Source organism: Centroberyx gerrardi, chromosome 19, assembly GCF_048128805.1.
Source record: "Centroberyx gerrardi isolate f3 chromosome 19, fCenGer3.hap1.cur.20231027, whole genome shotgun sequence".
In the NCBI taxonomy this organism is placed as follows: Eukaryota; Metazoa; Chordata; class Actinopteri; order Beryciformes; family Berycidae; genus Centroberyx; species Centroberyx gerrardi.
The window spans coordinates 20847651-20870034 of NC_136015.1; the positions used below are offsets into that span (position 1 = coordinate 20847651).

Consider the following 22384-nt stretch of genomic DNA (forward strand, 5'->3'; position numbering starts at 1 on the left):
AAACAGCGTGGTTGCTAACCGACAAGCAAGTAGCTACCGGTGAGAGTGGTGATTTTCGGTTAGGGCATAACATTTAAATTGACTGTTATCCGGTCGGGTATACTTTATTTTACAATGGCTTTCAACATGGCTCAGTGTTCAAAGCTATTGACTGAGGACTGTAACTCTCTGTTTGATAAGCCAGATGTTTTTACCTGTCTGTTGTGGCACCGTGCTGACCGGCTGACAGCTCTCTGACAGCTGCCTGCTTTGTTTACATTCTGAGCCAGCAGCACGCTGTGCTCAACTCTCTCTCCTATTGGCTGCCTGTTCTATAGCTCCACCCATTAGAGGGAGGCTACCTGAAACTACAGCTGACAAAAGTAAACTGCAAGGTTGGTACAAAGTTAATGGTACTTTCACAAGATTTTTTTTGAAAACTAGAGATTTAACTAAACATTAGATCTGTACAATTTGCATTCGGCATCAAAATAGTACTGTTTTTCTTTCCAGTACGGTTCAGTACGGACGAACTACGCTCGCTATGTTTATGCTATTGAAACTAATTCAAAGTGGATAAAAAAAAGATCACGAAAACACACTTGCCGCTGCTTATGAAATACATGTTTTCTTTTAATGATAGGCTATCTTTGGCTAAATGGTTTTGGGTTATGATAATTGATACACATGCGCAATGCGCCACAAACAGATACTTGTTGGCGCGAGCGCCAAATGGAAACAGGTTTCATTTGGACTCAGAACCGCAGCGGGGTAAGAAGCAAACTGCAGTGTTCCTGACTAGTTAGCGTACTAAGCTTTGTATTTTACCTCCACAATGCTATCCCTTTTCTCTTAAATGGTGTTCTTAAGTAGTGGAATCTTAGAGCTATTTAACAAGTTACTATCGGCCAGGCTTGTTATTTTGCTGACACTAACTCAGGTAGTTGCTTCGCTAGTTTATTTAACTTGTATTTAGCAAGCTAGTGTTAATGTTAGCTAACATTAGCCAGCTAAAAGTTGTGTTTGGTTTACTGTGAATAGGATTTGAGAAACTTAACTTGTACTTCGAATAAGGAAGCTGGAGATTATTCGTTTGAGAACCGACTTTGCATCTTAGTACTGATTAATAACGGAAGGTTTTATTGTTGTTGCAAGCCTGTTCAGACCAGTGTTCCTGGTTTGATGACTGGCTAAGTTGGTGATTAACGTTAGCTGCATTGTGATTGAACTAACCAGCTACAACACATAAGTAGTAGAATTATTAATGTATGATTAACTATTTAATAATTGGTGACCAAGTGACCGGCGAATAACATGGTTTAAAGGACTGTTGTATTGATCTAATGCTGTATGGCACCAGACTGCCTCCCCGGCCTTTGTGTTGGTCTCGTCAGCTTGTCTGCAGCCGGCAGGCGCCTTGCTCTGTCTAGCTCACAGGCTAGCACACAGCAGCTGCAGCTACTTTTGGAGGGAGCTAGGGCTATCGTTGCATGTCTCTTTGTGTTGTTTTTTGTCTTTTTGTGTCATGGGACTGAATGTACTTGAGCCCAGTGATATTCCTTGAAGTGGTATAACGCACCTCAGATTTCAGTATTGTTAGCAAAGTTTTATTTTCGCGGGTAAGTTATTAGTTGTCAGGTTTACGCGCTCATTATTGTTGGCGCGTTTGATGAAGTCAACAGTGTAACGTTAGTGATTACAGGGTTTACACTAATTGTTCCTGAAACAATGCAGCTTTGTCGGCTGTTTTCATCAAGTTTGGCTCAGAATAAAACTATTTCGTGGAATAAAGGACAACTAAAGTGTAGCTGATAGCTAAAAGTTGCCATTTCATTGAGAGGGTTAACTTCCTGGCTTTGTTGTTCTTACTATAGCACGTCTTGATAAATGCTAACTAATTTCCATAAATCTGTTCCCATTTTACAGAAGAAAGCAGCCTCAATCCTCATCATGACTAGACGAAGGTAATGACTATATCCGCCAGGCTTTTGCCATGTCAGTTATTGTTGTATCTGGATTGGTTTTGGGACTATTGTCATATCTACAAAAACTTATTTAATCTAGTTCTCTTTGCAGTGGTCGCCTGCACAAAAGATCTGAAAATGCTCCAATTCAGAAAGGCAAGATAACCAAGGTAAGATTCATAACAAATCACTCATTTGTAAATACAAGTACATTTTCTAGACTGTCTTAACATATGTTTTAACAAATTTTCATTTCAGCAAAGCAACAGAAAGAAGGCGCAGCCCCTGTCAAAATTGCAGTGTGAGAAGGTATGTCTATTTCCTGAAGTTGTTTCTTACTGTGAATCACCACAACAGATGTATATCCTGTCTGTCTAGTTTCTAGTTGTTCTGTCCTAGATCTGATGGCAGTTAGTTATCTGTAAATAAGGGGAAATTATCGGCTACCATCCAAATGCCTTTATATCTTAAGCTGTGGCTGGTGTGTTTGTCTATTCTTCCAACCACTTTGCCAGATAACAAATCTTTACCAAATCAAAATTCTATGCTAAAAATCAATTTGGCAGTTTTAAAGTGGCTGGAAAACCTTGGTATCCAACAGCCACTGTGACCAATGGATAAAACAAAAAGTTCTTGTTTTGATTCCTGAAGCTCACAACAATACAAATTTTCATTTCAGAACCAGCTGGTACTTGAAGGTGTCGCCAGGCCTTGTATTCTCATCGAGACTCCTGAGAAGGGGCTCAGTGAGGTCTGTGATGACCCCAGCTATGTGAACCTCATTTCCAGAGATGTCTGCGTCCAGCCGTCCCCTCTCCCTCTTCTCAGGTGAATAACACAAACCTGGTCCCCTTTATTCAGTCGTGGTTTGACTCTCAGTTATGTCCTGCTGAAGTCTTCTAACAGACGGTGTAACCAATGTTCCTCTGTGTGTGTGTGTGTGTGTGTGTGTGTGTGTGTGTGTGACTCGTACAGTTGGGGTTCTCCTGAAGACGTGTGGGAGAAGATGGTTGGCAAGGAGCAGAAGTACACACACAGTAAGAGCTTCATGCAGAAGCACCCCAGAATACAACCTAAGATGAGATCGATCCTCATGGACTGGTTACTTGAGGTAAGCTGTCACCTGCATCTTATATTTGTGCAGGCTTCTACCGTTTTTGTTTTTTTTTTGCATTTATCCTCTAAAGTCAAAGAAGTTAGGAGTTGAATCTGCTTAATAGTTGAAAATATTCTTCCCTGCGTTGAATTTTAAGTTTAACATGTGCCTCTTTTTCACATTTCTGGGTAATATTAGTGTATGCTAGCAAAATATTAGTGCTGTAGAATCCTGTTGTGATAGCAATGTTTTAAGTGGCTAATTAGCAATTCACACAACTCTGAATCCTTCTAGTTAGTTCTACTTATTCTATGGTTGCTACAACCAAATAAATCATTATTGTGTGTTTGATTACTTTTATTGGTCTGTGATATGTTATAGGCATTAGGCATGAGCTTTGTTCATTATCTTTAAGAATTAATTCAGTACACCTTTGTTTTAAAGGTCAGGCTGTTCTGAAACATGGGAATACATTTTTTGAACCTTTTCCTGTAAATCACATTTTTATTAGTCCTACTAAAACGACAACATTTTGTCTCCTGTTTTCCCAGGTGAGTGAGGTGTACACCCTTCATCGGCAGACGTTCTACCTGGCACAGGACTACTTTGACCGCTTCATGCTGACACAGGACGACACTGACAAGGGCCGGCTGCAGCTCATCGGGATAACCTGTCTTTTCATAGCATCAAAGATGGAGGTAAGGCAGAAAGGAGAAGGATCTGGGCCGGGTTTCCCCAAAAGCATCTTAAGACTAAATTAATCTTTGCAGCACAGTAGCATGTGGCGTGGGGAGACCGCCCTTCAACTGGAGGACCCAAATTCAAGCCTCCATCTTGGCAAACGTTCACCCTGCTACCGCGTTACATTCACTTGTAAAAGTAAAAAGACGAACTTGGTCTCAGTAAGCTTTTGGGAAACCCAGTCCTGGTCTGTTAACGTCCTGTTGGTGCCTAATACAGAATACACTTCACACTCCCACTTCAAAAACAGACTTCACTGTACTTTCAGGACTTGCCGCATTTTACACATTGCTTCTGCTTGGTGCAAGACACCCAGCAGTCAGGGCAGTTGAAGAGCTTTATCTTTGGGGGTGCCACCTCGCTCTTAGATCCTGATGTCTGTCGTTTGCTTAACAGCAGCAATACACCAAGACAAATTCCTCATGCATACGAATGTACTTGGTGAAGAAGGGGGATTTTTAGTTGTGGTGCTAAATAACGTGCTTTCCTTGTAGGAGATCTATCCTCCCAAGCTGGCAGAGTTTGCATATGTGACAGATGGGGCCTGCTTGGACGACCATATTCTTCAAATGGAGTTGATCATTTTGAAGGTAATGCCTGCTATGAGCGTATCCATATTTTGCCTCATTTCTTATCCGGAAGAGGATTTCTCTCTATAAACCAACAAACATCAGGTTTTTATGTTTCTGCTTTCCACGTGTTACAGGCATTAGATTGGAACCTTTGTCCTGAGACGGCCGTGTCTTGGCTGAAGCTCTACATCCAGATGGCATCAATGAATGACAACTCCGACCTTCTGGATCCGCAGTTTCCACAGGACGTCTACGCACAAGCTACACGTGTAAGTCTACTGATGAGACGATTGACTAGCCGCCAAATAAATTTCCAGACATGGTGCCTCAGGGTTTATGTGCTGGTTGAGACCCCTGCCTCTAGAGCCACAGAGTCTCCACTAGCCTGGGTCGAGTCCCGCCACAGCCTTCTCTCCTGTCTAAACTAAGCAATAATATGGAGTAGACTGTCCACCCACAGACCAAATAAGACAAACGCTTCAGTATTTTCTTTTTTACCACCCCTTGGATAATAATCCCCAATCTGGCGCCTGTTGATGGTCACACACTAGGGTAGCTGGTACCACAGTATCGTGGGTTCAGATCTGGCTCCTGACTCATGTTGCATATCCTCTCTCTTCTGTCTCCTCTCTCTTCTAGCTTCTAGACCTGTGTATCCTCAACATAAACTCACTGGACTTCCAGTATCGGGTGTTGGCTGCTTCAGTGTTGTGCCATTTCATTCAATATGAAATGGTTGAAAAAGTTTCAGGTAAGTTCTGATTTGTCTACATTCAGCCTCCTGCTCAGTCAGAGCGCAGCTGGCAGTTGCATCTTTTCATACTTTTTTGCTGGCAGACTGTTCTAGCTGTTAGCAGGACACCACAGGTAGACAGGAATATTCTGTTAACTGGTTTATTCATGGAAACAGGGTGTCAAAGGTTCATGTAACCCAAAGAAGACCTGAACCAGAGTATGGCCAGTAGCCAGATGACTCGGAGCATGTAAACGCAGCCACTGAGCTCTGTGTTTTCCCTCCTCAGGTCTGTCGTGGGACGTCATCGAGCCCTGCGTGGACTGGATGGCCCCCTTTGTGGAAACAGTGGCCAGGTGTGGCACAGTGGAACTGAAGGACTTCGTGAAAATAAAGCCAGATGACAGACACAACATCCAGACGCATACAGACTACATGAGCATGCTGGTTAGTGTTTTATACTGTTGGGATTTTATATTTTAACCGCTATCTTAACTGTCTACACATTTATACAGAGCCAGAGCAACTTGCAATGAAAAAACTCTTAACTGTTAGATTGCCAACATTGCAAATAACTAAATAAATTCACATAGACACACTGTACATTTATTTATTTACTTTGAGGCGGCTGCATCAGTTTAATTCATTGGTTTTATCCAACCATCCTTACCACTATCATACAAAATTGAGGTTGAGGTTCATCATTGTCATTAAATGGTTAATTAGAATCAGAATCTGAACTGTTGTCCACAAGTTAGCGGTAACGTTGTTTGAAGCCGCTGCATCTTTTTGATTCGTTTTCCTATTTTAACCAAACTTTCTTTCCCCTGTCTTAAAACAAATATTAAAGGATGAAGCCGATCAAAGGGAGTTCGAGAGCCAGTTCCTCACTCCGCCCAACAGCACAGAGAAAAGTGCGACACATTGACCCTTCGGAGGAAATGGTCTGAACACAGAGGGGAGAAGTCCCACAAACCAAGATGGGCTCTTGGTCCAATCTAGACCTCTACTGAAGACAGCTCTAAGCCGGTGCAGAAAGACTACTGTTGACATGAATACTCAGTCTGGACGCCTGCTGCCAAGGATCCAGATCCTCCTGTTGTATGATGTGAAATCTATCCAGGATAATTTACATACTTGCATTTTTATAGAAACTTGAATCTTGGCCAAAGTTTTGTTTTGTCCAAAGATTTTCAGCTGCATTTTTGTAAAGTTCTGGCAGCATCAGCTCTGTGCGATGGACACAGTGATGGAGAGGAGATTTTAAGTATTACTGATCAGTTTTTAGAAAAATCTAAAAACAAAACACACTAGAACAAAAGTCTTAAGGTTTGCTGTGAGTTGTGAATTGCATGTCTAGGAGAATACATTCCATAAATGGATTTGAGAGGTGCAATTTTTTACTTTTGTTGTATATGACGTGTGTGTGTGTGTGTGTATGTATGTGTGTATATAGCCAACAGGTAAAATCTGTTGAACACTACTTTAAGGCTCAATTGAAAGAGTTATAAAATTATTTATAATTGATGCTGTTAAACCCAGGGCATTGGTTGTATAACTCAGGGGCATGGACATCACTGATTATCTTTGATAGAGGGGAAACTCATTACAAATGATTAAAATGTACAGATCACTGTATTTATTTTAAAATGTTTATTTTCTACCACAAAAATAAAATGTACATTTTTTCCCAAGTCTGACATTGGTCCCATGTCAATTTTAGAAATAGAGCTTGGCCATGGCTTGCAGGAATTTCTTCTTCCTCTTCTGTGCAGCCAGCTGCAGCACCTCCTCTGGGTTACTGGCATTCAGCTCCGTCTGTCCAATCGCTTTTATCTGCGGAGAAGAATTAGGAAACATCAAGAGTCTGTCCTACCACCAAATTAATTCAAGGCACAAAAAACCTGCTAGGTGACACATGCTTGGCTTCTCAGTAACTATAATATATTTCACTGTATTTAAATATCTACATGAATAGTTAGTTGCTTTATCCTGCTGACAAAAAAAAACCATCTTGTGTTATTCACACAGTGGAGGTGGAACTACTTACCGCTATCTGTCTCTTCTCACTCTCGCCCCGTTTGTGGTGAATGTCTGCATGCACAGTCAAGGGAAAAATCACAGCATGATGACTGCAGACACTGTATATAACACAGCATGTGCATTAAACAGTGCAAGATATTAGAAACACCCGTTCTTTCTACAAAAAACAAACCAAGTGAAGGCTACGAAGAGACGGGTTGGACAGTTTTTAAGACCAGAGACGAAAAAAGGGGCGGGACTCAATAGTAGGAAAGTGGCTAATAGTTTTGGACGCTAAGTATTTTCCCTCATGAGCCGATAAATAAATAAAATAACAGCAAATGGAAGGATACGTGTGAGATATTCCAGGATGGTGACGTCCCAGATGTAGTCATAGAACGAGTCCATGGCATCGTGACTGTAACATAAACGAAACAAGATGAAACAAGATATCTCAGAGGTCAGGGGCGGCCGTGTTACTCGTTATTGTTTAGCATGTCATACGGAGCCATACCTGTTCTGTTCCTGGAGAGCTTTGAACGCCGTCATGTAGTCCACCTCCCTGAGAAACTGGCAGAGAACAGCAACCTGATAAGAAAGGGAGAATGAAAATGAGACGACGCATGCAAAACAAACAACATGATGCATTCAAACCATATTAAAGCTTAAAGGCTGATGCGTGTCTTGTAGGAGTTTACTCAGCAGAAAACTATGAAATCCAGCAAGTGCACTGAATTCAGACGGGGGAACTGGACGCTCCGGTGTGACCTCTGACCTGTGTGTGGCAGTTCATCATCGAGCAGCACTTGATCATCCTCTTCAGGACCTGCGGAGGAGGCTCACAGTGTCAGGATCGGTTCACTTTCACGTCGCTCAAGTGTAAAAATGTGGATTGAAATTACGATTCTCAGTGATGAAACTTTTGTCCTTAAGTTTTGATTTTTACTTCTTTTAGGGCTTCTTTTGGCATGATCGTTCTACTGTATGTTCACAGAATATTGTCTGTGGCTCTGACTATCTTACGCTCCTTACTATTGGTTACTTGTAATGATAGTGATCTGGGAATTTAAACTTATTCAACTGCTGAACTCTTTGCAAGTTGCTCTGGAGAAGAGCGTCAGCTAAAAGCCTAAAATGTTTTATGGCAAAAGATTTCCACTGATTTTCTGAGTTATGAAGGAAACCGAATTGACTGAACTAAAAGAAATTACGTCAAATCTTTACTGTGGAAGTTCAGAGTGATAACAGTAGATAGTTTAACAGCAACAGTGGATTGTCCATGTGATCTACCTGGTCGGTGTAGACGTCAGGCGGCACAGCTTTGGTGAAGAAGTCGGAGCACACGGCCCCAGCCTGCAGGTAGAAGTGCAGGGCAGCAGAGTACTGGTTGGTCACTAGAGAGAGAGAGAGAGAGAGAGAGAGTGAAAGAGAGAGAGAGAGAGAGAGAGAGAGAGAGAGAGAGAGAGAGAGAAAGGAAAGTGTAACTCACATGTCGACATCTGGGGAAAAGCGTATTTGCAAATACTTTCCCTGGTTTGTTTTAGCCACCTTAGGTGCTAGATGTTTGTGGTTTGCCATATAAGACAGTGCAGTTCATGGCAGACAGTTAAGACAAACACTAGAAACTATTTAAATGTAACTTTAGTACTATTCTGTGATTGCCACCTTCCCTGACACAGCAAATTGTCCCAGTGCAGTAAACCCCCCATCTGGTTCTCCAAACGGGTTAGAGCAAAGACCAAGAATTACTTGTAAATACAATCTGACCCAGTAGAGGACGACAGGACTGGAGAGCGTCTTGAAACTATCAACTGCACCAAACAAGAAGGTGATCTTTGGCTTTGAGGATATACTGTATATATTAGCTAGGAGGATACGAGAAACCAAGGCACTCAACTTGAAGTGAAAATAATCAAAATGCCTCTATTGCATTAGCAAGTTCTAAATACAGATTCAGAAAGACAAAGATTGCTAAATGAGAACACCGGTTTCACCTTTGTCTTTCCTTTCTGTATTCTTTTACCAATGAGTCTTGTTTAAGCTTCCAGGAGAAGGCAAGGCGCCAAACGTGTCGGAGCTAGTTTTTGCCAATGCAATAAAAGGTATTTTAATTCTTTTCACTTCAAGTTGAGTGCCTTGGTTTCTCGTATCCTCCTAGACAATCTGACCCAGGTTTGCTCTAATGTGTAAGCCAGCCAGCCCCAAAAAACCCTGCACAAAATTAACTGATGGAACATAATTCAACAGCTGAACCTATGAAATCATTTCTGATCGAAGACGGCAGCGGAGAAAACGGGAGGCTGTATTAAATCATTAAAGCCCAAAGACCCGGGATCTCGTCTCCGACTCTTCTTGGGCTTCTTACCAAAGTAGATGTCGGCCTGTGTGATGAGCCAGGACTGGTTGTTGGGGTTCAGGGTGAGAGCGTAGGACACCAGCTCTTTCACCGTCACAGCCACCGCCTCCACATCCACCGCCTGTATGCTGGACGCCACACAAATCATCTCATTTAGTGGTTGAATTTGTAGAAAATCAAATTAATTTATGTCACTGAATGGAAAATGGCATAACATGATGAGAAAGCATCAGACGCAAGAGATCTTAGGGGAGTGATGGTGGATCAATGGCCCGAAGGAAACGGTTCAAGCGGTGTCTTGGGTTCGAGTGTGACCGTCCTATCTCACCCTCCCATCTTTCCTGTCACTCTAATGAGGAAAAATATGAAATGAAAATGAGCTCTTACTTAGCGAGAGAAGACGGCCAGATGGAAATGTGTTCTGCTGTCACTTCATTCACAATATCATCCTGGAGAAAGAGAAACATTTGGTTAAGACAAAGACAAAAGCTGTTTGTGACCAGCAGTGCAGAGAAGACCTTCAACAAGCTGCAGCAATAACCGCACTACTGACATGACACAATGTTAGTATGCTGACTGCAAGGTTGGGAGAGTCACTACCAACATAATAGCCTGTTTTTTGTTTCATTCAAGCCGATTGTTTTTCCCCCTTTTTACCCGACAGACATTACCACTAACATGCAGCCTGTGCGGCTCTGCAGTGTGTCATCTGTGTGGAAAATTCAGTCCCTTTGCAGCCCAAAGTGAGACTTACCCGCACGATGCTGTGCAGCCTCACAAACAGAGAGATGAGGGTGGTCAGCACCAGCGGCTCCTGGGAGAAATGAGATGAAACTCATTAGTAGTAGCAGCTCATTCACTGAAAGATGCAATACTTCCACAACAGAGCAGTTCAAACTTTATGCTGTACTCACTCTAAGTTTCTTGATGAAAGTGATGAATTTGCTCCTAAATGGGTAAAAGAAACAATGGAAAGAACTTACAAGCATTAGTTTACATAAAAGCAGTGCAAATGTACATGCCACAAACAACAAATAATTATGTTTACACACCAGCATTAAGCACTTTAACTGTTTACCAGGCACTTTCACATTGTACTCGTGTCTTTTTGTATACTATATGTTCATGTGTTGTGATGCTTTTGCACTTAATTACAATGCATGCATTCTTACACTTAAATTAAACTTGATTTGAAGTAAATATAGTTTAAAAACAATACAAACAACATGAGAAAACAAAGGTCTGAGCAGCCTGCCGAACCTCTGCAGGATGCCCATGGTGGACTCTCTGTGCTTGATGAGGCCGACCCGGCCGTCGCTGTTCCTCTTGTGCTGGACGGACACGCTGCAGATCTGCACCACCACCTCCCACAGCTCCTTGGCTGTGCGCCGGCTCTCTTTAGGACCTGGCAGCTCCTTGCAGGTGGAGGCCAGGAGCTGACCGAGCTGCCGGGGGGAAACGGAGAGGAGATTCATTTACACACGAAGACCACAGCAGCCTTAATAATTAGCTGGGTGCCTGCCTGCATGTGTTGAAATTAGGGATGGGACAATATATCCAAATTCCAAAATAACGATATATCCAAAATTTGGATTTCAAACTTCCAGACTTTTTCCAGACCTTGATTTCATGATTTGAAGATTTTGGTGTCCAGTATGATTTACACAGATAGTCGTCTTGCCCCTACTAACTCTGCCACATCACTCTATAAATGAAGATTAATATTCAAATTGACAAATATCAGAATATGTGAGATGACTGGGGTCTATAACCACAGAATATGTGTAGTCGTACAGTATGTATAACAAGACAGTACAATATTTTTTCATGCATGTAAATTCTGTTTCCATACATTTCCAAACTTTCCATGTAAATGAGAGTGTTTTCACCTTGATGTAGGGGTTGTTCATGACCAGAGACTGGGGCACCTGCAGGGTCAGATAGTCGTTCTCCCTCCAGTTCAGCATGAAGGCGACACACTCCTCCCCCACCACCTGGCGCAGGGGCAGATCTGCAGACCAGGACATCCCACAGTGAGAAAATGCTGATGGCGTTTACACTGCATTAGATATGTGACTGAAATGTACAAAATATGATACATTTTGTGTATTCATTGTAAATGATACAGCCAAAATTCATCAATGATCCATTAGTTCTACTGCATATGAATGAATACATGTGCAGTGTTTTGTGGTAGAAATATTTGTAGTATTGGGTTACTGATCACAGTCGTGACACTGCTCACCCAAACTAAATTACTTTAACTTTAACTACTTTAAATTTAACAGGACATAATATACTGTATATAAATAATTCAAAAGTGTATCCGCATCCAGAACTCAAATATTCATATTTCATCAAGTCTTTTTATAGACTTGCTTTTATGTGATGTTGTCTTTCTATCATCTTTTATCTTAATTTTTATCTTAATTTTATTTTATCCTTACTGTTTATTTTGGTTTTCATCTTACGTTTATCCCACTATTTACTTGAATGTTGCTCTTTTCCACCTCTGTCCTCCTATCTGAATTTAATCCCTGTTTATTATTGTTCCATCGCTTTTTAAATTCATTTTGCGTATTCTGCTTTTATTTTGACTGTCGAAGCACTTAGTAAACTTAAATAATTCTTAGCGTTTGTTTTAACCTACTTGCAGCACCAGAGGGACGGGGTTTACCGCACTGCACAATACCAGAAGCCTTAGACAGTCCCAGGAGAAGGAGAGGTCGGGTACGACTCACCGTGAATCCTCATTTCCAGGTAACCTCTGACCCTGCTGACCAGGTCGGGGGGCGGCCGCTCCCTGCTGCCCTCGGCCGCCGTCGTCTCGTGGGCTCGGACCTCCAGCAGCAGCATCTCGTTCAGCATCACCTGCCGCAGCTTGGGGGAGAACTCCGTCACCAGCTCCAGGCAGGCGGAGAAGAGCTGCCGCGCGTGGGCAAAGTCCTGAGGCGACGACACGTGACACGTGTTACACGTTAGTACACATTACATGCAGTTCTGATCATCACGTTGTATTGCATGTATGTTTGTGGATATCTTTGTGCCCTTGAGGAGTGAGAGGCTATAAAATCTTTGTGGCTATGATGAGCGCTGAAAATGTAAACAGACCTTTATGGATATGCAGTGGAGGCCTTTAGCCATGAGGATGTACACCAGGTCCTTGGTCAGGTTGTCTTTAATGCTGAGGATCACGTTGATGTAGTCTGGAGGAACCTCCCACTGTACACACACACACACACACACACACACACACACATACACACACACACACACACACACACACACACAGGAGATGAAGAGTCAGTGGTGATTATTTATGCTATGTATTTACATTGTTTTTATGTTGTTTATCTGTAACTTTTATTTATTTCCCTGATAAAAGTAAAGGTTTAAGAAAAAAGGAGCAAAATCCTAAATGTGTGTTTATCAAATGATAATAGCAGCTGAGTCGTATTCCTCTTCCAGTAGCGGTGTGTTGACCTCTGACCTTGCTGTTGACCCTCCAGAAGGGTCGTTCGGCCATGCCGTGGAGTTCGATGAGGATCTGCCGGATCCTGCGCGGCTCCAGGGAGAGGATGAGCTGCTGCTCCAGCTGCCCGATGTTCACATTCGCCGAGGCTGCGGAGGGACGAACCAAAACGCTCAAAGAGATTTCCACATGTTGCAAACCACAGAGCGAGAACACATCGCTTACTGGTGGGAGATAGCAGGTTAACTGACACCAACATTGATCACTGTAAGGAGCTGCAATGGGCAAAATGTCAGCAACAGTGTGTTATATCACTGATTTGAAGTGGTAATCTGAGAGATTCTTGTTTTTTGGATCTGGCAACATCTTTCCCAGAGATCACCTGTCAATCAAACAGCGTGTCCAGTACTGTGACGTCTGTTTCCTTGGATTTTCTGTTGATGTAGTTTGAGTGTCTGTAGGTGGCGCTCTTTTCTTTGTCTATTCAGCCATGGTGGCTATCGCTGCTCATGCTAACTACCCAGTTCTTCTTCTGTTTATTCCAAACAAACTGAGGTTGTGAACTGGCTATAGGTTGAATCACTATTGTGTTATATCAATCGGCAATAGAGAGCTTCAAAACCAACATTTATTTATATCAAAATTTTGCAGATTACTTGAATTACACACATATGGATCAGTTGTTTATTCGAGGATTGCAGAGTTAAGGAAATCTAATGGGGCAAATGTTACAAACATACTGTACCACCAACACTGGGCTCACATTTCACTATCTTTCCACCTGCCATGCATGTCGCTCTGCAGTGTCTACATGAAAAACTCAGCGCCATACCTGGAATGTCATAGAAGGAAGGCAGAGGCTTGGCGCTGAGGTTGATGGTGGCCGACCTCTTCCTCATCTGCTCCACCAGGACCTTCCTCTCCTCCTCCTTCAGCAGCTCCATGAACAGCTTGTGGGACGACACCACAAACACCAGGGAGAGCTCCTCCAGGCTCTCACACAGAGTCCTGCGGGAGACGGATGGTGCAGTTCGGTTTGAGTTCAGCGGTGAAAAGGTGAAGTGGTAAAACATGCTGATAAAACACAGGAGGTAGAGGTAGGTACTGAAGGGGATTATAAAAAACGTATTACTTTGATCTCACTCACTTCATGAAGTTGGCCATGTTCCTTCTGGAGGTCTCAGATGGCCGGTCCTTTTCCAGTGATCGTGTGCACACCTGCAGGACGAGGACATGTGATTTAAATGTTCAGTAGCTCACATTTTTTACCATGGCAACACTGCATCATCAAGAGGTCAAATTCAGGCCAGTCAGAGTGACACACTGCACCTCATCACAGCTCACAGCACTTTAGGAAATCATTTTCTACCAGTCATGTCTGTTCTGAGCAGTATGTATCCAATGAAAGCAAGTAAAAGTTGTATTGTTGTGAAAATGTAACTGACTGAATCTTCACACCTTAGCAGCAAGTTTTCTCCCACAATCCTCTTCTCATATTCAGAAGGAACTATACACAAATATGTTGTACTTGTTCATAGATTATTTTAGGTCATTTGAGCATTATTAGATAGTGGACAGTGGAGAGAGAGAGAGATGAGGGACGACAGAATCAAAAGTCACATCCTGAGTCCTTTATCCTCTGAAGCCCCAGGTAATAGTTAGTCTCGAAAGAATCTCAAATGACACACGTATTCGGCACTTGAGCGGGCACGTACCTCTAAAATGAAGTCCACCATTCGTTTACTGGGCTTGAGCAGCAGCTGCTGGAAACGGACGCTGAGGATTTCTCCCTCCAGAGCGTCTCGGACAGCGTTGCAAACACACAGCTTGTGGCAAACCTCATCCAGGCCCCGCTCCCTGCACACAGTGACAAGTCAAAACTAGCTTCTCTGCACTGACATCAGCATCAGCACTTTGTAATTATGTTAAGAAAGGAATCAAGACTGCGCAAAGGGGCTTATTTTGAAATTTGACCTGTACATTATCCCGCATATTGCATGGTTAATTTCCAAAGACATTAATCATCTAGCATGAAATACTGATTAAAATGTTTTTATTAAAGTAATTTACAAGCTTCCGCCAAAAAATAGTTCAACAGGACTGTCTGCTGCAACAGATTAGGAACGTCTTTTTGGCTCCAGGTGCCACAAGTTGATTGGATTAAAAATCAACTAAACGGACCAGACTTCTTGACTGTGGAGCAATGTGATTAGATGTGAAACAGCGTTCTGTCATTCAGAAATAGCAGAACTCAGAATGTGTTATCATCAACAGTAGTAGAAGAAATAGTAGTGGTAACTGTATCTGACAGTACTGCCTCGTTTCAGTGCAAATGATTACACATTTACAGGTCTATAGGCTTCATCAAACTGCCACCTGCACTGTTTGACTGGTGGTAGTTTTGAAGTGGTTTGTGGTCTCACCCTTGCTGGACTTTATGCAGGAACTCCCTGAGAACAGACCGTCTGAAGTGGTTTGGCAAGCTGCGAGACACGTTGTCTTTGGTGAAAGCCTCAACGAGAGCCTGAGGGCAGCGAAGCCACAGGTTAGCCACAGGACGCTGTTTTCTACTGCAGCCCCACTTTGCTATTGAGGCTGATAAGACAGTTATATTTAAAATCTTTCCTAGTGCAGCTTTAATGTGAGCGCTGCCTCTGCTCTGACCTGGTGGTTGTGAGTCCTGATCAGACTGTTGATCTGGCCGTAGGCCGTGGTCTGGGAGTCGGAGGGCTCGGAGGTCCCGGTCAAAGCCCTGCAGGCGTTCCAGTAGCCGGCCAGGCGCTTCTCATCCAGGTGAACGTGGAGAGCGGACTCCAGCTGAGAGACGAACAAGACTGTGAGAGATCCACAAGCTACGTTGGTGGAAAACTGCTGTCATACCAGAAGAGCACCGTAACTCCCATGTCAGTGACATTGTTTCATTACCCAAGACCCCATGAAACCCATTCAAACCCTTTAGAGAATTTCAAAAAGGCACGGCTGTCAGTTTCAAAATAACACTGTTTACTTAAACTTATTGAAGGTACAAGATTCTCATCTGACAGCAGTGAAATATCCCTTAGTAACGAAAAAAAAAATCACCAACATGCCACTCAATCTAAAGTTTGGACAACCATTCAGAGCAAACAAGACAAATCAGGACGAGGTTAACTAACTAAGAAATGACCATCACCAAAACTATGATGAACACCTCGGTACCTTCTGTAGCAGCTCCTTCGTCTGTCTGAAGTGCTCTCTGGCTTTCTCATAGGCCAGCTGGTCTGTGCAGCCTTGCTGGAAGAAAATACCTCCCAAATCATAATGCACCTAAAACACACAATAAAAATAAAAAAATCACACCACTTTTGGATTAATTTGCAATTCAGTCCGTTCACTTCAACCAAAACTGCATTTTGAAACACAAGATGGACATTCACTCTCAACTATTTTTTGGTAGCTTCAATATCCAAAGCTTTAAAATGTTGACTTTCTTTTTTAATCATATGGAAATTCACATTGTTCCATGCAGATAATCTTGCTATCCCAGTTCCCTCCCTGAGAGATCAATAAAGTTCATCTAATCTCATGTAATCCTGGAACCACACAGTGAAGCCACTGAGCGTCTGCCAACCTGACAGTGCAGCTCATCTGCGCTGATGCGAAGCCCTGCGGTGGACGACTCCGTCTCTCCGTTGGCAGCGGCGTCGGCAGCCAGCAGGTCCAGAGTCCTCAGGGTGTGAATGTAGAAGTCCTTCTTCAGCTGCAGAGCGCCCTCCAGGACGCTGATGGAGTCGGCCGCCTGCTCCTTCAGCTGCCGGCGAAGAAGGCACAATGTTATAAAGAGAAGCAGAAAGTACGAAAGATAATTCTTCAGAATCTCACAAAACAGAGACTATTGGAAAAAAGCAATTTATGTCATCTGAAGCCCTACAAAGTCGAGGCTGTTAGGGAGAACCGAAAACCAAAATGTATTCTTTAATCCTGGATTGAAGCTTATTAAATATTTGCTGTGCTTCGTAGAGTAGATTTTGCAGTTTCAATTATTTTCATTGTATATGTCAAAAACAAATAAGGCACGTTTACACTAGTTCACTCACCACACTGAGGATATTATCAGTCATTTCTTTCTCCTGCTGCACAATATTCAACCTAGGAAAAACCACAAAGACCGAACTCAGCAATGCCTTGATTGTACAATGTTTCAGCTAGGCATGAAAATAGTATAAAAATAGTGTGTAGGCATGAAAATAGTGTAAAAAAACGAAGCTCGTTCCAGTTGAGTTTAAGGACGTACATGTTCATCTGGTGCGGCCCAGGTTTGGTCTGCTTCTCTGGAAAGCTGCTCAGCACGATGGTCCTGATGGCCCTTTAAGAGACAAGCACAGGTACTGGATGTAGACAGACAAAACGTAGCTTTGTGTTACACCGCGCTTGTAATGTAATGTGAACTAATGCTTTAATTACCAACTTAATACAATGACTACAAAAAATTTAGACTGACATACAGAACAATACCAGTCAAAAGTTTGGACACACCTGATTGAATGTATGTTTTTCATTCTCTTAAAAGGCTTACGCTTAAATGCTTGAAATTTGTTTCTTAGACAGTTATTAATAGTGAAGTTGATCCTATGTATGAATTTCTTTCCAAAGCCTTTGCCTTTCCATCAAGGCAAAGGGCGGCTACTTTAAAGAATCTGAAATATAAGATAGTTTTGATTTAACACTTTTTTGGTCACTGCATAATTCCATTTGTGTTATTTCATAGTTTTGATGTCTTTACTAATAGTCTAAAATGTGGAAAATAGTAAAAATAAAGAAAAATGTGGTGTGTCCAAACTTTTGACTGGCAGTTCAAAATCAGTTTATATGAATATGTATGCATTATCATTATTTTATTATTCTTATTTTGTAGTGTTCCATACTCTAAATGCTGTTTCAGAGGCTTTTCCACCCTGCCAACAATACAATTCTGGCATGAATGGTCAAATTCACAGATGTTTAATATCAGCACAAAACATCAGAAGATTCAGCCCAAAAATATTGATATTGGTCTTCAAAAACCTGTAAATACTAGTTGTACCCCACTTCTGCACAAATGTCTCAAGGCATAAAAACTGTTGAACCTTTTTCCTTCTACTCCTTTACATTTATCCTCTGTGAGTGAAGTGGATTGAAGTTTGCCGTTGTCTTGACCAAGTCTCCCTTGAAAAAGAGATTTCAAATCTCAGTGGGATCTTCCTGATTAAATAATTAGTGAAATCAATAAATGTCCACATGCATTCATCTGGAAAGCTCCTAATATTTTGTACACTGACACGGCACAGTAAACTGACATTTTGATTTACAGGCCACAGTAGCTGGTGGATTCCAACATTAGCCAGGCAATTTCACTACTTAAGCACCTCGATTGATTTTCGAACCAGAAAACAACTTAGAAAAATAGCAGTGGGTAATCTCCACAGTGACAGGAAGACAAATTAACCAGCCACAGTGAAATCTACTGGCATTTAGCTGGCGGCTGGTGCTTCCCAGTCTGAGCTCAGTGACTTTTGTGTTTTCCGGGCGGTTCTGTTCTGTTCTGTTCAGACTCACCAGCGGTTGTAGATGATGACAGCCATGGCGGTGGTCGGCGGCAGAGTGGACAGATCCAGCTCCACGTGTTTCACCCCCGGCGGCACTTTGCTCACACACAGCAGCTCGTTCAGCAACATGTTCAGCACTGGGATGGTCAGGCTGGCAGGGGAGAAGGACATAAGGCTGTAAGAAACTCCTCTGGGCAGTCAGCTTTTTCTATAAATGTGGAATACACTACCAACTGAAATAAAATTAATCCAAGACATTCATTTTTTTCATAAAAATGTTAAAGGCTGGCTGAAGCAAAATCAGAGCTGTATGCATTTTTAATCATCTCATCAATAATGACTTGATTATTTTATTGTTATTTGTTGTTTTTTTCATTTTTATTTCTTTAAATTGTGCTTTATATTTGTATGTAACCTTGATATTCTCTTTCTTTTTTTCTCTTAAGAAAAGCTAGCGACAGGAGTTGGAATCTCTGTATGCAGAACATCAGTTGCATCAACTTGTTTGTAACCAGTTGAAGTGGCACTATGTTAATTTGTATTGTCCCTATCAAATAGACTATATAAATAAATAAAAATATGTCATTACGCAATGCAAGAGCCTGTATGGTTTTTTGAAATGTATAACAACAATTAAACACATTTGTCAAAGCTGAGGATATTTTCAACGTATTGTTAGTCATGGAAAATGAGATTTGCACAATTTAACGGTTGACAGGTGACAAGTGACGCCAAACTGTGTTTAGACACATGCAGGTGTAATACAGCGCCGGGCGATAATTCAATATTATCGTTTATCGTCTTTCAGTGGAATCATATCATCATGATGATGGTGATTTTGGGATATTGTGACACAATTCTGCTGTCTGAACTTATGATAACAAACATATTTTATTTAAAAACTGAGACAAAATGAGGTATGTAACATTTTAAGGAATATTATTTGAAAATTTCAGTTCAGTTTTGTTGGACATCACACGTAACATTACCATTCGGCTCAATGGGATGAACATTCATTTGATGATTTGACTAATTTAGCATACAATCCTTATGAGTATCGTGATACTGATTTCAACCCCAGCCCTAGTGTTATATCCACTTTTTAGTGCGTACTGAACATGAGAAATCAAGCCAGATATTGACAGTTCACTCTGAAATGGCATAAAAACTGACTTGGGCAAATACAGCGGCTTCCTCTCCATCACACTCCCAGCCAAACGCCACACACTCACCCTTTCTCCAGCACATCCAGGTCCCACCTCATGTGGGCGGCGACTTTCAGTGCCAGCAGCTTCAGAGTGCGGTTCCTGCGGTTGTCCGCCGGAGGCTGCACCTGGTTCTGTTCGTTCACCGACGGCTTGGACGCCTGCTCCAGGAACTGGATGATCAGCTGCACCGGTGCCGGGTCTGTAGAAACACACACACACACACACACACACACACACACACACACACACACACACAGTCCATTTCTCCACTCAAAATGTTGCCATTAAAGGAAAAAAACATCTTACATCTCCACTCTTACACTGTTATATATCATCAATCTGTGATGTTCAATACATTATTATTATAGTTATTTTGTGACTTCAGTTAATGATTTCCTACATTTCCCAGAATGCCTTTCAACAATCCACAGAGAACAGGCATGAACTTCTTGCATTCAGTACATGTGTAGGTGGAGAAAGCGATAGCATAAAGGAGGAGTGAGAGTTTTTCCAGTGGGGAAAGAAGCAAGAGTCCTCCTTCCGCTTATTCAAAACACAACACGTCTTGTAGCTGCATTGCATTCTGGTCTACTGAGGTCAGTGGAGGAATTGGTATCTCCTTAACATTTTGTACCCTCAGTTTATTGCTGACCTGGGTTGCACTTCTGCAGGTGTTTCTCCAGCAAGGAGCCGTCCAGCAGGAACTCGAACCAGGAGGTCTGGAGAGGAGTGCTGGGCCGACTGCCCGTCACAGCAGCCACTCGGTCCGCCGCCTCCACACTCATCCTGCACTGGTGAACAGCAACACACATTTGACTGTTATTGGGGTTTTTTTTTGGACCTTTTTTAGTCCTTCACCTGAGCAGCCTGGACCCAAGCCTCATGACAGCAAGCATCCACCAAGCTAGAGTGTCCTGGGTTTCATTACAGGGATCAATAAAGGACCACACTGTTATTATTTCTGGTTTTATTACATATTACTCAATGGAGAGAGATGAGTAAGAAGTTAAAACAAATGGGACGACTCGTGAATTAGGTATTGTGCAGGATTTGGATCCAAATGTCAGGAGGAGTACATTTAAATGTGCCCTAGTTGCAAAATGATCAGCTGATACATGTAGGGACTGCACAATCACTAATCAATCATTCATGTAAACAACACAGGGAGGTTATAATATACATCTGGGAGGTGTTTTGGCCAGGGAGGATGGATGTTCTGGCATTAAATAGTCGTTAGCCCTCTGACCTATGGCATTTATAGTAAAATTAAGATCAAATATGTATTTTCTATCTAGGGCCTAATTGCCATTCTGACCAAATTCCTTTATATCACTGGTTCATATTTGACAAGGTCACACACAAGCAATGTTGTTTGATAAGCAATGATGTTTCCCCTCACACTTCCCTATAGGACTGTATATCATAGTTTCTTATTAGTTTGTACATGCAGTGCATTAAGTGGGTAATAGAAGGATTCATATATTGCCAAAAGAATAAACGGCAAACATTACATTGCATTGCACACGTTCATAACGCGTTGACAAGGTGTTATGATAATCCAAGAAGCTACTTGACAAAGATTTATATCAGTATTGCCCAGGGGTGTCTTTCATCTACTCCACCTATAACCCCGAGGGGGAGGAGTTATCCATTTGGCCCGATGGAAGAGTCGGAATGTAAACGAGCCAAAGGTACCTCGGGGCTGCCACTGTGTACAAAACAAGCGCACCCACTCTCTCTCGTTCCTCAGGCTAACGTTGTTTTGAGCTAGCCTTCTAGCTAGCTACAACTGTAGCCTTCTGGCTGGAGCGCAAACGGACGGATTATCTTACCTTAACAGATCAAAACGAACAGGCAGGGAAAATGCGTTTTAATTTTACTCCAAAAAGCTCGTAATTACAGGGACCACCACAACAAGGATGGTTTGGTTCTCACATTATTCATTCTGCGCATCATCTCCGCCGTAATTCCGGTTCCGCTCCGTCGCCAGGGTGACACACAGTGCGCCATATTTGCGCATTTATGCACTGCGCTGTCCTCATATGTGATAAACTCTGATTTTATATCCAGAAAACTCTCTCACACACACATAATGTCTCAGAAAATATTTTTCGACTTCTGATAACTTTATTCTAAATAACATATTTGTATTTGTATTAAACGACCTTACGACCTAAAGAAATTAGTTCCTTTGAGGTTATCCATCAAAAAGGCACCAAATTATGATCACAATATTTATGCTTGCTTAATGTGTATTAATACAGTATATGGAAGTCATCCATAAATCCATAAAATGTATTTATCCAAGATGTGTTATGAACCCTATTATTACAGAGAATGGGTTAAATACTATAGTGGGAATTCAGGTCAGGAGTTCTGAGGAGTGACTGAGTATTTCAGGAGGTGCTTAATATTCTCCAATATAAAAAAATCCATAGCAGGGCTGTAGTCAAGGCAGAGACCACAATATGTGATAAACACTGTACACGTCTTTCCAAAATGTAAAACTAATGATTAAGGAGTTTCTTAAGGATTAACTGAGATGTAGATCTGTCTGCAAATCTGCTGTCCTTTACCCTTCAACTTCCAACTTATCATAAGTTTGAGGCCCATTAAATACACAGGTTTCGACAGGTGAAATCCCTTAAATTGCTTGCAGTGCAGGGGAGAAAATAAA

General features: G+C 42.0%; 2 protein-coding genes across 4 annotated transcripts; one reads left to right on the forward strand and one right to left on the reverse strand.

Moving 5' to 3' along the window:
* The first annotated feature begins 742 nt into the window (after positions 1–742).
* Positions 743–6780, forward strand: LOC139908287 (G1/S-specific cyclin-E2-like). Its single transcript, XM_071894922.2, has 12 exons — positions 743–750; positions 1906–1943; positions 2056–2113; positions 2202–2252; positions 2623–2771; positions 2919–3054; positions 3591–3737; positions 4275–4370; positions 4487–4621; positions 4992–5103; positions 5375–5532; positions 5936–6780. Exons 2-12 carry the CDS (start codon positions 1930–1932, stop codon positions 6011–6013), a joined length of 1134 nt encoding a protein of 377 aa, XP_071751023.2. The 5' UTR covers positions 743–750; positions 1906–1929; the 3' UTR covers positions 6014–6780.
* Positions 6773–21669, reverse strand: ints8 (integrator complex subunit 8). 3 transcript variants are annotated; one of them, XM_071894920.2, is made up of 28 exons: positions 21540–21669; positions 20360–20498; positions 19732–19906; positions 18510–18650; positions 17209–17280; positions 17012–17063; positions 16546–16725; positions 16134–16241; positions 15600–15752; positions 15359–15459; positions 14651–14792; positions 14083–14153; positions 13768–13943; positions 12954–13084; positions 12575–12685; positions 12205–12409; positions 11353–11474; positions 10724–10908; positions 10378–10411; positions 10218–10277; positions 9851–9912; positions 9473–9591; positions 8398–8501; positions 7883–7933; positions 7622–7695; positions 7461–7525; positions 7136–7179; positions 6773–6921 (listed from the first exon to the last, which is right to left on the reverse strand). In XM_071894920.2, exons 2-28 carry the CDS (start codon positions 20490–20492, stop codon positions 6805–6807), a joined length of 2988 nt encoding a protein of 995 aa, XP_071751021.2. In that variant the 5' UTR covers positions 20493–20498; positions 21540–21669; the 3' UTR covers positions 6773–6804. The 3 variants fall into 3 exon arrangements, with proteins under 3 accessions (XP_071751021.2, XP_071751022.2, XP_071751020.2); XM_071894921.2 differs by having other exon boundaries at positions 20360–20493; positions 21540–21642; XM_071894919.2 differs by lacking the exon at positions 21540–21669 and having other exon boundaries at positions 20360–20519.
* Between the last annotated feature and the right edge of the window lie 715 nt (positions 21670–22384).